Source organism: Cetorhinus maximus, unplaced genomic scaffold (genome assembly GCF_964194155.1).
Source record: "Cetorhinus maximus unplaced genomic scaffold, sCetMax3.hap1.1 HAP1_SCAFFOLD_152, whole genome shotgun sequence".
NCBI classification, from domain to species: domain Eukaryota; kingdom Metazoa; phylum Chordata; class Chondrichthyes; order Lamniformes; family Cetorhinidae; genus Cetorhinus; species Cetorhinus maximus.
The window spans coordinates 292,721-306,212 of NW_027596142.1; the positions used below are offsets into that span (position 1 = coordinate 292,721).

The 13,492-nt window shown below is 42.2% G+C and overlaps 2 protein-coding genes across 2 annotated transcripts; both read right to left on the reverse strand.

The window, feature by feature from the left end:
• Positions 1-2,144: 2,144 nt before the first annotated feature.
• LOC144672933 (scavenger receptor cysteine-rich type 1 protein M130-like) lies at positions 2,145-5,229 on the reverse strand. Its single transcript, XM_078534940.1, has 4 exons — positions 5,019-5,229; positions 4,533-4,649; positions 3,425-3,532; positions 2,145-2,264 (listed from the first exon to the last, which is right to left on the reverse strand). Exons 1-4 carry the CDS (start codon positions 5,227-5,229, stop codon positions 2,146-2,148), a joined length of 555 nt encoding a protein of 184 aa, XP_078391066.1. The 3' UTR covers position 2,145.
• Positions 5,230-5,328: 99 nt separating this feature from the next.
• On the reverse strand, positions 5,329-9,318 carry LOC144672932 (scavenger receptor cysteine-rich type 1 protein M130-like). Its single transcript, XM_078534939.1, has 4 exons — positions 9,024-9,318; positions 6,991-7,305; positions 5,564-5,881; positions 5,329-5,480 (listed from the first exon to the last, which is right to left on the reverse strand). The coding sequence occupies exons 2-4, from the start codon at positions 7,298-7,300 to the stop codon at positions 5,437-5,439; spliced, it is 672 nt and encodes a 223-aa protein (XP_078391065.1). The 5' UTR covers positions 7,301-7,305; positions 9,024-9,318; the 3' UTR covers positions 5,329-5,436.
• Between the last annotated feature and the right edge of the window lie 4,174 nt (positions 9,319-13,492).

A 13,492-nucleotide genomic window follows, 5' to 3' on the forward strand; every position in this document is an offset into this window, starting at 1 on the left:
GAATTTTCATAGCTGTTGTGCGATACTGCAGAGCGAGGTTGTTCTCCAGAGTAAGTCACCATAGTGGGCCTATGTTGGATAACTGTACATTTATCTTGTCGTTTTAAAGTATCGAACACGCATTGAATTGTGATCGGCTTCGTGTTCCCCTCTGCACTTAATTGCTCGAGTGCAGGATGCAGTAATGTTGAACCAGACTGTGTTGGTTACAGCTGCTAAGAGAATGCAGCAGTCTTTGCGCCTCACCTATATTGTGGTCTAGGGACAGCAAGTTCAATAAATGGAGTTATAGTAGATTTTCGATTTGTTTATCTGTCGTAAAACTTCTTTGAATGCATTTGAGAAAATATAATAGGAAGCGGCTGCAAGACGAGGTTTTAAGAAGCTTGTCATGGATACTCATCAGTTGTTCAAACTCTTAATTGGTTGGTTCGTCGAAGCAGCGACCAGTGTTATTTTAGGCAGCCGAATGCTCGAAATAAATTACGTGTTTTATAATCATTGGCCACACAAAATATGGAGAAAAAAGACGAATCTGTATATCTCAACACAAAGTAACGTGCTACTGAATGAAAAAAAAAACGCAAAGTTTATTTCGGTAATTAAGGCACATTCGATAAGACTACATTTTTTGGAAATGTTCAGGGGCGTTTCCTTAGATTTGAATAGAGTGACACACGTCTGGCCAGACCGCACCCTGGATTGGTCCATGACTTCCTCCTGAAAGAGGGATAATAAAAAATTGGGATTGAGAGAGATGGTTACAACAATTGCCACCAATATCTACACAAGTCAAGGTCGTTTTTTTTTACTCTTTAGACTATGCTCTATTGAAGTAGTCCTTTGATTCTCTGGAAAACACGCAGAATGTTTCCTCTGATCATTTCTGTATCATTAACAATTGGAAACATTCCAAGTTATCATAACATAGGAACTGACTTGAACTGCACGCTTTCCACCATTGTGCCACAAACATTAGGAAAGTTAATAAAGCAGTGCCTTTACCAGTTTAAAATATACGTGGTGAAATTTGAGCAGAACTGTCAATGCCCATTGGCAACGGAATGTTCCTGGCTTGTCAACGAGTCACTTGGAACATTGTCATTTTATCAGGATTGAAAATTTAACTCAAGGTCAGTGTTGATCTGAGAGCTATACACAGTGAAATTGACCATAGCTTTGGCTAATAATGGGAAGCGAACAATTATGGTTTATATATGTGTAATTGTGTGTGCGTGTGTGTTGGTGTGTGTTGGGAGGTTGGGGGCGGGGGGGGGGTGGGGGGCATGTGTGTGTGACGTATGCGTGTCTGGAAGCAGCATTAGTGGTTGTATTTTGTTTAAACCTGAGTCAAAGTGAATTGCTCTCTATTATAATCCGTGCTTTGTTTTATGACAGAAGAGGTTCAGAAGGTTCTGGTCGTCCAATATGATCACTAACGGGTCCTGCCGTTTGAGGCCTTAACAAGTGAGGCAATTCACAGTGAAAAGTATTAGAACAATTTTATTTTTTAAAGATTGACAGATGCTTTGTTTAATTTAATTTTATATAATGGAACAGGAGGTTTAATTTAACGCTGCTTTTTGACCGGGCCTGTTGCAGTGAAATTCAGAGCAGAGGTGGGAGGGTGAGTGAAGGAATAATCAGAGTTAATAATTTGCTCGCAACTCCAAAGGCAGCAGGCTCCCGGCGGAGAGCAAAGAAACAACAATTTAGTGATGGCCACAGGACATCGCGAACAGTTCTAACATCTCGTCGTCTTAGTAGGGGCCATGATTTGACGACACCCAGAATGGAGAAGCCTCATCCTGGATGGCAACAAACACATCGATATACTGTGTCGAAATGTGCAGAAACGAAGTCCAGAAGCCGCATAGAGCTCAAAACCCTCTGAACAACCTTTCGACTTTTAAGGAACGCGTGCCACATTTGTGACAGGCTGCAGATCGCCCACTAGACTTACCACGGATCTCGGAAGCCATCTGAACTGTGTGGAAGCAAGTCAGCAAAAATGCAGAACAGCAGCCTTGGAAGAATAATGTCTGTGTGTGTGAGAGAGAGGGAGAGATAGTGTTTTTGTCTGGCGTTTGTGGCGTCTGTGTGTCGTGTGCGTGTGTGTGTGTGTGTGGTTGTCTCACCGAGTGCTCAGAGATCAACGTCGGCACGTTCTATTTTGAAGAGATCATCTTGACCACTGTCCAACAGCAAGTGACCGCCCGGAGAATCAGTGCCTACACTCTGGGCATCTTCATAATCGCCTAGAGCTGAGAGAAAAAGTGATGTTCATTGAAGTAAATTGTAAACAATCAATAATTAGAATGATATTTATACGTTTCAATCTGCCAAATAATTAAAGGTCAGGAACGTAAATACATTGTAGTGATCAGTGTCGGTGCGTTTAGTGGGTGGAGGATTATTGTATAAAGTCGCTTTGCAGAATTCTCTATTTTCGATATAAAGCCACACGATTCCCACTTAGCCAGTGTCCGCATCAAGATGCATGTGCATTGCACAGCTGCAGGGACTGGTGATCAAACACATTAACTGTTTGTTCTTCCCTTTGATCTGTTTTACACCCTTGAAATTATTGGGTGAAATGTCTATGATATTGTTTGATACTCAAAATATATTCACAGTTTTATGTTGGCGGAAATCATTCTGCAATAACTGGGATCCTGGGCGGTGCAATATATTGGTGTATAATCTTTCAGAATGTATTTGCTATTTTACACAGTCCAAATGGTGAAGAACAAAAGCATGATGCTCGGTAGTAAAATTCCACCCAGACTACTGAAGGAGTTCCCTTCAATGTTTTCTGACCCAGAATCTTTGCCATCCAACCTGTGACCAGTGTAATATTCGAAGTGATTGAATGAGTCAATGGAATCTGAAACTGTTTACCGGAGAGAGAGAAAAAAATGTTTGTTGGAGCAATTGTTAGGAACAGAGTCAGAATTGCGTCATCACGTTACAGAATGATTCAGCTCATCTGAGCGCAGATCAGAATAATTAATTGTTAGGTTTCATCGTTATTCTGTTCCCACGAAATCAGGCGATCTGTGGACTAGCAGCACTGGCGACACTCGATTGTATTATGTATTCGAACATCTGCTCTGTTTATCGGCTCAGATACCTGAGGAAGGCCGCCTGCAGCCCAGTGGAAATTCGGGACAGCGCTTCAGTTCGCTTTCCTCAATCAAAGGAAAAAACATAACATTCTTTGAAAAATAAAGCGCTGTGGGAATACTCAAAACAACCTCGCAACTACTCGCAGTATACACAGGGGCCGTGAGAAAGGGAACTTTCACGTGAGGGTAGTGATTGGAATGGGGGTCGTGCCCATTCATTGCAACAACTTATCGATAGGGTTAAAGGGAAATGGAATTCCACAGTGTGGATTGGGTTTACAGTGGAAAATACGAACCTGAGCCATGGGTCAGAGCGGAATCGATGCGAGGCGGAATATCATCAATCTCTTCGTAAAGGGCTTGGTAGAAACCGCTGGACGATTCCATGCCGCCAGTGACAGCCCCTGTTCGAGGGAAGGCGGAGGGATTAATATTTTGCTGCAATCGAGACCGGTGTAATACTGCAATATTTGCGAATGAAACACTTCACAGATGGTGAATGTCAATGGAGAAAGCCAGTTATTGTGAACATGGAGGGACATAATTGGGTTCATGCATTCATTCTCGTGAGAGCGCGCGTGCGCGCGTGTGTGTGTATCTGCACATCTGCATGGACATCCATTCAACTTCACAAAACATAGGCCCAAATTAATTACGGTCGGAAAGGACGGAATGATCGGATTGCAGGAGAAATGTTTTCCAGCTGCTCACTCGGCCATGATGCCCATGGGGATTACAGTTGAAGAGAAGCTGGAAGGAAAATTGGCTGCTCTCTGCAGACAGCATCAGTTTAGAAACATGAGGGATGTGTTCATGGTTCCTTGTTATATCAGATCAGTGTTAGCAGCTTATTTGCAGGGTGCACGGAACACTAGTGTGTTGCTTTTTCGAATCTGAGGGTCTCAATCTGTTTGGATGCTGAAGAATTATTGATAAATGCCGAAAATCCCAGAAATGCCTCACGACTCAATATGGTGGATTTACTCCTGTGAGAGAGTTTGGGTTTGCGCATCCAGACTCAGAAACTGAAGGAATGGAATAGGCACTGAGTGGATAAATAAAGAATTACTGGAAATAATAACTGAACACAGAGCTCCAAATAGCTAAATTAATTTTCTTTATCCATTGTTGTGCCAATTGGATTGAAATGAAGTCGCAGTACCGGTGGATCAACTTGGAATATGTACGTTGACAGTCAAGTGGCTCTGCCATTTAAATTCGGTATCTCACCGAATCCTCGAGTGCTTTGAACGGAATTAGTGGTAAAAAAAAAATACGGTTAACATTCGTTTCTTAAATGACATGTGACCTTCTGTGAAAAAGGTAGAGGAGGTGAAAACGCGCCACGGTATTGTTCAATTTCCGAGATTCAGCGTGAATTCGGCGCTTCTACTTGAGTCTCACCTTTTCTCTTTGCCTTTCTCTGTATCAATGACATGAGTGCCATTAACTCGACGATCAACAGGACTCCGAGTGTTATACAGATCACAATGGAGGTGGAAGTAGTTTTTACATCATGTCCTGGATGAAATATTATAGAAAGATTTAAAGGAGAAACAGGCTACCTTGCATTTTAAATGTTTCCATTATTCCGTAAAACTCAAATTGAATTCCGAAATCAACAAAAGCAATAGATTGTCAGAAATATCTAGCTCTTCTCGTGAATAAGACCTTTAAAGTTAACAAGAATACTATACTAATAATAAATACCTGCAGCTGTGGGCGGAGAAGTCGTCGACGACAAGTAGGGCCCTGTGAAGGAAATATGGAAATTATTGTTTTAAATGCATCTGTTGTTCTTAATTGATGAACTAATCCATCGTACTCAGAGATGAAGTGCTAAGCACCTCCTTCCCGGCCCCAGTATCCACCACTCTGCACTACCCTTACCCGAACAAATCACACTGGCATCTTCCTTGTGATTACAGTCGGGTTGACCTGTCGCTGATGAAGGACAGTCGGACAGAAATGATTCTTCTCCGGTGCACTCCACTCCATTCATCCATATATCACTTTCACCCTGGCCAAAATTGGCCCCTCCAGTGGTCCTAAGAGCGGAACTGCAACCCAGCTGTCTGCAGACAACATTGGCATCGGCCATACCCCTGGAGTGATCACACACCGCTGCCCAGTTGTTGTTGAACAATATCTCCACTCTTCCGGAGCAGTTGTTGTTACCTCCAGCCAGGCGCAAACCTAAACCCGACTCTGTCAAGGGAATAGCTGATTATTGTTTCTGTAGCAAAATCAAGGAGTACTAGACAAATAGTTGGCTTAATAAAGAGAAGCAAACATCTGATTCTCCATCTCAATGATTTGCACTGTGCGCCCGCTCCTTCGCCAAGTTTCCTCCTGTTGAGAAAGGAAATGTGCTGATTGCATTAGACCACAATGTCTGAAATAACACCCACACATCGAGATGTATGTTGCGTTACCTGAACAAACAACGCCTGCATCTTCCCGGTGATGACAATTGTGTTTACCCCACGGGTCTGTCTGACACTGCCAAATGGTCGACTCGTGTGACATGCATTCCACCTCATCGAGCCAAATAGGTCCGGATCCTTCTCCAAATAACCGAGCGTAATAATCAATAGAAGCGAGGTGACCGCACTGTAGCTGTTTACAGATCACTTCTGCATCATGGCTGTCCAGTGATTCAGAGCACACTGTTCCCCAGGTCCCATTGTAGAACACTTCCACTCTCCCCTCACAGCGATGCATTCCATTCACCAGCCGCAGCTCTTTGTGTTCTACCAATGAAGCAACAAATAATCAGCTTGCTAACTCCATTAATATTGTGTAGGACAACACAAGATGCATCGTCCTTGTTACCTTGTCGCCAATTATTACTTCTGAATTGTAGTAGAAAACAGCTGTACTCCAAATGTACGAAGAAGAAGTATTAGAAGGATTTTAAAGGCTAAGCCACACTTAGCTGAGAAACGGTATTGATTGATTTGAGGAAGTTTCAGAAAGAGTACACAATGCAGAATAAGTTCATATGCGCGAATTTCAAAAGGCATTCGAGAAGGTAACTCAAATGTAAATTCATTACTGAACTCAGAGCTATTGCGCTATGGAATCAGTCTAAAAATGGGTAGAAAACTGACTGCAAAATCCAAGTCCCTTCTAAAGATAGTTATTCAGAATCGCGAAGATGTTTTGCGGGCCACTGAGGTCACGACTGCTGAACATGTACAACAACAACTTCAATTTGGGAATCGGAAGTATAAACTGTAATATCATTTCGGAGGCAGAAAATCACTTTGTTCAATTAACACTAAGAAAGGCTGCTGAAAATAATAATGCAATGACACCTTAATATACGAGCAGAATGGGTGAGCTAATTAGAGCTTAATATTAACATTGAACAAGCTGGCATGGTGAATTTCGGTAAGAAACATAAAGGGACCCCGAACTGCATGTAAAATAGAGGGTAAATTAAGTACAGGGGCAAAGGTGTCCAGCGATATGGAGATAACAATCTTCCATAAACTGGCAAAGTGCAATGATGGTACCATAAATACGCAAATGAGTAAATACAATATGATGTACAGAATATTTTTTTGTATGTTGTTACCAAGTACGTGGCTCGAAAGGGGAACTTAGAGCACGTGTAACAGTTGACTCAAATAGCAGACATGTCTTTACAAAGAGGCTACATATGTACCCAGGGGAAAATTAAATTGAAGGATAAGCAAATAATGCTAGCTGAAATATTTCAAGTTTATAATCCGGACGGCAGAAATGCGACAGTTGGCCTGAAAGGCCTTATTTTATGTTGTGGTTTCTTTATGATTCATTTGTATATTCCTCCGTATGAATCCTCAGACAATTAGCATATTAAGAGCTTTCTAACCTGAGCACATGATCCTCACGTCTTCTTTATGACTACAGACATGTTTACTCCATGGAGCTGAAGGGCAATCCCAGAGAAACGATTCGTTACCCGAACAGTTTATCTCATCCAACCAAACTGGGCCTGAGCCAGGTCTACAAGAATCAGGAAGCGTCATCTCCAATGCATTTCCACAACCCAGCTGTTTGCAAGCAACGTGAGCGTTGGCTACATCCCAGGAATCATCAAAGACTGATCCCCAGATTCCATTGTAATAAACCTCAACTCGGCCAGCACATGGACTGCCACCGTCGGACAGTCTTATCTGCATGTGTTCTGTTAGGCAACAAGAGAGCAAGATTATAATTTGCTCATGTGTTTCTGAGTTTTCCGACAAAGCATCTCTCCACACGGAACTATTACTAAGATATATAACACCCAAATGCTTCAAATATTCATGCATCTCACGAAAGTATTTATGGCCTCCAGTTCAACCATTGTTGTGCGGAATTCTCTGCACGTCTTGTTTTCCCAATTGTATTTGTTCCTACTGAAACGTCTAGTCATGTTATGTTTAAACAGTGATTTTCTAGACACGTTTTACAACTGTATCTGTTCCTCATCCAATAATGCTAACTATATTTGTCACTTTTGTTTTACATTAATTCTGGCTGCCTATTGCATTTTATTTCCATTGGCTGACGTTAAAATCGCTAGATCCCTTCAATTCATACTAATTCACAGTCTTATTGGCCTATTGGTAACTTCATCTGCGTACTGCTGAATGAAAGCCACACAGCCTCAATTCAACTGTCTTACAATTTTCAGTACTCAGGTGAATGGAGATGGCCTGCGGCTGTGCTGGTCTAATTTCCAATGTGTGTAAGTATGTAAGTGCTCCTACATCAGCATAGAACCCCATCCTTGCGCGTGTATATACATGCTGTATCTCACTCGAGTACATCGGCAGAAATTCTGCACATAGCTACGCACTGCAGAATATACATACAACGTTTCGGAAGGTGAGCCTCTGTTTAGATTTAAGTACTGCATAATAATAGATTCAAAAGTGCAGGATTAAATTTCTGTTAAAATTAATGCATTGCCAAATCAAATTTAGACCAACAGAGCTCGAGCACTTTTCTACTTTTATACTGCGCAGTAGAACAGAATGCTTTCTGCGGATTATGGTGTCATGCCTGCACTAATGCCCAACTCCACATATTATTGGTCAGCAGGTACAAGTACATCAGCGTTCACCTTCACCACTATCTTCTCATTTGCTGATAAACGACGCATGCGTGAATTTGTCGACTCCAGAATCGAAGATTTCAATGCCACTAGACAACTTCGCGCTTCCCCACGCCAGCCCAGCTCACCGCACCCAATCGCTTCCTATCCTGCACCTGCCAAGAACTTCATTTTAACCGGTGCTCTGCTGGCTGAAACGTAGCAGATCACATTCACGCGCATCAGCTTATTTACGTTGTTTGCCAGGTTTACATTGCTTTCCCATCCACCACTGCTTCCAATTTGAAAGTGAGTCCCTGACCCACCCGCTCTCACTCTTGCACTTCCAGCTTAACACAATGACCACCACTGGCGCTAACCAATTTCTTTATTTCTCCAGACCTCTGCTTTCATAAGTTTCTCAGATAGAGTACATGAACCGCATCATATCTCTCGCCGTCATCGACGTAGGATCAAAGCTTCCTCCCAAAACACCTCTCCTTTTCTAATTATGACACCCCTTCGTGAAATATCCGTCTATGAAGACTTTTTAGCCAAGAGTTTTCTAACGCCTCGCTGTGTCAATTTCCTGTCTGATTGCGCTTCTGTTAAGTTTCTTTCGGCTTTTCCCTCCGTTGAAAGCGCTACAAAAATTCTCATCCTTGTTACAATTCACGGCTGCTTGCGTCCTTTCTCCCTGCATCCACCCCTCTGCATTCACCCCACTGCTTTCAGCGATACAGAGTAAGTAACCTAACTCAGCACTTTGCTCATCAAATTAGCGTTTTATTTCCATTTGATCTGTGAATTGAAATATTCGTTACCTGAACACAAAACTCCCACGTCGTTGCTGTCAGTGAGAGACGAATTAAATAGAAATGAGCTGCAATTCTGAAGATGTAATTCGTTTCCTTCGCACTGGACATAATTCACCCACACAGGCCCTTCACTCTCTCCGTACTTTGAAGAGTTATAAGCGGCTATCGCGTCACCGCAGCCTAACTCTCTGCAGACCACTTTGGAATCATTCAGGTCCCACAGGGAGTCCTGCACTCGCCCCCAGATTCCGCTGCTGTATGTTTCAACTCGCCCATCACATCGGCTTCCCCCGTTAGTCAGTCTAAGCGACCAATTATCGCCTATAAATTGCAAGAATTTGAGACCAATGGTTAAATTTTAGCCAAAATAGCAGATACCCGGGATCATCTTTGCTCAGTTAATATTGGACTTAAGCGTAAACATTTTTTATACATATAATTACTCACAATTTACATAATCTGATGTTACCCAGGATTTCCTTTTCTCAGTTATTATACTTTAAATGATTTGCAAGCAGCTGGCTCTGGTTTTCTATGGAACACAACGTGAACTTTCCGTGAAGCCGAGAGATTATTATGTGCCCTGATCGAAGTCCAGGGGCTTATAAGGCTTCTGAATATTCACAGTTCTCCTTAACTCATATAGGGGGCAACAAACAATTTACATTTGATAGGGAGCTTTCTTTGACGTCCAAACGCTCTTCGAAGCTTTAGAGAGCTTTTGATGTGTACTCACTGCGAATGCAGCGCACCAAACCGTGTAATTGTTGGGCGTATCCGTGACCATATTACGCCCAAATGTGACTTTGTGAATCGTGGGAATAAGTTTGTAATTAAACGGCGCAACACTATGGGACCGGATGTTCCTTTGTCATGCATTAATTCGGCATTTGTATCCCCAGCAAAATCTGAATTTATTGTCCAACCCTAATTACTCATGTGCATGTGCTTTTGAGTAACCTTTTGCACAACTCTAGTGCATTCTATTGTAATTTCCAACATCAGCTAAGGAATTGAAGGTGTCTTAGATATTATTTTTAAGTGGCACATGATCAACAATAATCTACTCGCTGATGTTTATTTTGGGTTCTGTCAGGAACATTCAGCTTCAGACCACATAACAACCTTGGCCCAAACATGGAAAAAAAAGGGCTTAATTGCAAAGGTAAGGTGACAGCAACTGCCCTTGACATCCTGGCATCATTTCACTGAGTGCGATATTAAGAAGCCGTTATCAAAACGAAAAATGGCAGTGATGACTGAAGGCAAATCATCTCAATTCAAGCATAGCACTCCATTAGTTCCTCAGGGTGGTTTCCTAAGACAAACCATTTATATAGGCCTTTTCAATTACCTATTCGATACTATCATTTCAATGTGTGGATGTTCGTTAATGATTTAATTGTCTTCAGTGCAATTCTGCATTCATCAGGTAGGTAAGTAGTCCGTGTCTTCAAGTATCAACAACTGGATGAAAACAAAGCTTGGGCTAATGAGTGGCAAGTGAAAATCGCGCCACACAACTGCCAGGCAATGAGCATCACCAAGAAGAGAATGTCTAAGCCCAGCCAATATGAATCATTGACACTGTCCAGTAAACTAACTGGAGCAGGCAAATAAAGACTCTAACTACAGGAGCAGTAGGGAGGTTGGATATTCTGTGATGACTGAATCACCCCATAAACCTTTCCAACGTCTACAACATTAGAAAATGTCAATCAGTAAGTGATAGGAACAGGAGAAGGCCATTTGACAAATCTAGACTGTTTCATCGTTCTATAATTTTACGGCTAATCTGACTGTGGTCTTAACTCAATTTTCCTGACTGAACTCCATAACCCTCGGCGCCTCAGCAGTTCAATACATTGCCTAACTGAGGCTTCAACACTTAATGACGCTTCCTCCTCTGTGGTGTCCGTAAAATAAAAATCCAAAAACCTTTTTGACGATTAAATTGCTCTTCATCTAACAGTGAGAACTGTTAATCTGGAACCAATGTCCCCACTTGGACATATTAAAGCTTTGGCGGAATATCCCATTTCTTGATGGATGCAGCTCCAATGACCAGGAAAAAAGGTTCTCGAGCATCCAGGATCCACCAGCACTTTTGAAACCACCCTTTGAAGAATTATTGATTTTATCCTGCACTTTCACACTGTGGTTGCCGGTTACACAATCTACCAGAACTGTTGAAGGAACTCTCTGAGTCGTCTGAAATATCAGCTTATAGAAGGGCAAGTGCATAGGAAGACCATCACTACTTTCAAGATCCAATAAATTCCAAATAAACCTGATTTGAAGCTATTTTTTATCGTAGCTGGATAAAAAGACGTGAATTCGTTTGCGAAGTGCACTGTGGTTGCACCGTGAACATTCAAGAAGTCGGCTGACCATCACAATTTCAATGGGCATTTGGGGTGGGAGGTAAATCCGTTCCTTTCAAGATCTATCATCACTCCTTGACAGGACAAGTACAAATAAAGGCAGGTACAGCATTTGTAAAGCAAATCGAGGTCCGGTTTTTGAGGCTTAAACATTGTGTCAACAGCTCTTGTTGGTGATTTCTGAAAAAAAATGTTCTGGATACATTCGAATGAGGATAATCAGCATTATATGAGACCTTGAATTGAACAATACCAAACCCTTTCTATTGTAGATAATTTGCCCTGACAAAAACAACACAGGCTAAATTCATTCCGAAGAAACTGTAACAGCTGGTGTAATTCAGATCAATACACTGACAGGTCTCACCTGAGCAGATAACACTGACGTCATTTTCATGCGAACATTGAATTTGATCCCAGGATGAAACTGGACAATCCCAAAAGCTGGATTCGTTGCCCCGGCATCTGTAGTTCTCTCTCCACACTGGGCCGGTTCCCTTCCCAAAGTGAGCTCCTCCCAATATTTCAGCCACTGCCCCACAGCGAAGGTGATCACAGACCACACCGGCGTCTTCCAAAACAAAGTAAACATCACAAATCGTACCCCACTGAGTTCCGTGTTGTGTTTCCAGCCGGCCAGAGCATCGGGTGGCCCCCGATGACAGCCTGAGATCTGTGTGATCTAAACAGTGATGATAATAACAATTAGTCCATCATCACCGACGAATAATATCACAATTTGCATCGTTAAACCGAAAATAATATAATTCGGATTCTCATTTAATTTCCATCCATTTCAACAGAAGCATTAGCAATTAGTGTTACGATAATGACTATTACTACTTGCATGACTATTGCTAACGCCATCACAAATGCTGATTCTAATATTATTACTGGTAGTGTTATTATTACTGATATTTTACTATTGCTACCGTTATTCTATTGCTGCGAATTACATTACTGCAGCTAATACAATTATTGCTGCTGCGCCTATTACCTTCTGTGCTACACTTGGCCGTGATACTATTCCTCCTTCATCTGCTAATGCTGCTACTGCCCAGCAAATTGATGCTGAAACAAACTGTGGAGCCCAAGGAACCGGCCTCACTATTTAATGATCTCATGGTTAATCGCTACCTCGATTGCGAATTTCTACCTTTGCTTTACATCTCTTCATTATCTAATGTGCAGGGAAAACAAGGAGCTCAGTTCACAAAATTACATCTGTAGATTGGGGCAGCAAATGTCTGTGGTTCACTGCACTCTCTCTCTACATCCATGTGCCTCATGTTATCACTGCTGATTGGCCCATCTCCAATTGAAGTTTGGGCTCCATGTTCTTGATCTGCGCACAAGAAGGACTAAGTGATCAGTGACCATTCCCGGAAGCTTTTTATGCTTGTAAACTGCTCGATTGCATAAGTGACATCTTTTCAAACACTGAGTAAAAAACTCACATTGTTGAAATTTCGCAGAAATTGAGCTCTTCTCACTGTTGTTCGCAAACCCATTTGCCCCTCCCCAGATTCTGAGTGATGTTCATCATGCTTACTACGGTTGAACTGCAGATACGCCAGGCTTGCTCAAATATAAGCTTTTGTACTTGCCCGATAGGAATGGAATGCTTGCATTTAAACAGTATCACAGAATCAAAGAGTGCAGAAGGGACCCATCGGCCCATCGAGTCTGCACCGACAAGTGTTAAACTCCTGACCTACCTAACTAATCCCATTTACCAGCACTAGGCCCAAAACCTTGAATGTTATAACGTGCCAAGTGCTCGTCCAGGTACATTTTAAAGAACGTGAGGCAACCCGTCAGCACCACGCTCCCATGCAGTGCACTCTAGACCGTCACCACCCTCTGGGTAAAAACATTTTACCTCACATTACCGCTTAACCTCCTAACCCTCACCTTGAATGTATGCCATCTCGTGACTGACCCTTCAATTAAGAGGAATAGTTGCTCCCTATTCAAATTGTCCAGGGCCTAATCATCTTGTACACCTCGATCAGGTCGTCCCTCAGTCTTCTCTGCTCCAGTGAAAACAACCAAAGTCTATCCAACCTTCATTCATAACTTAAATGCTTG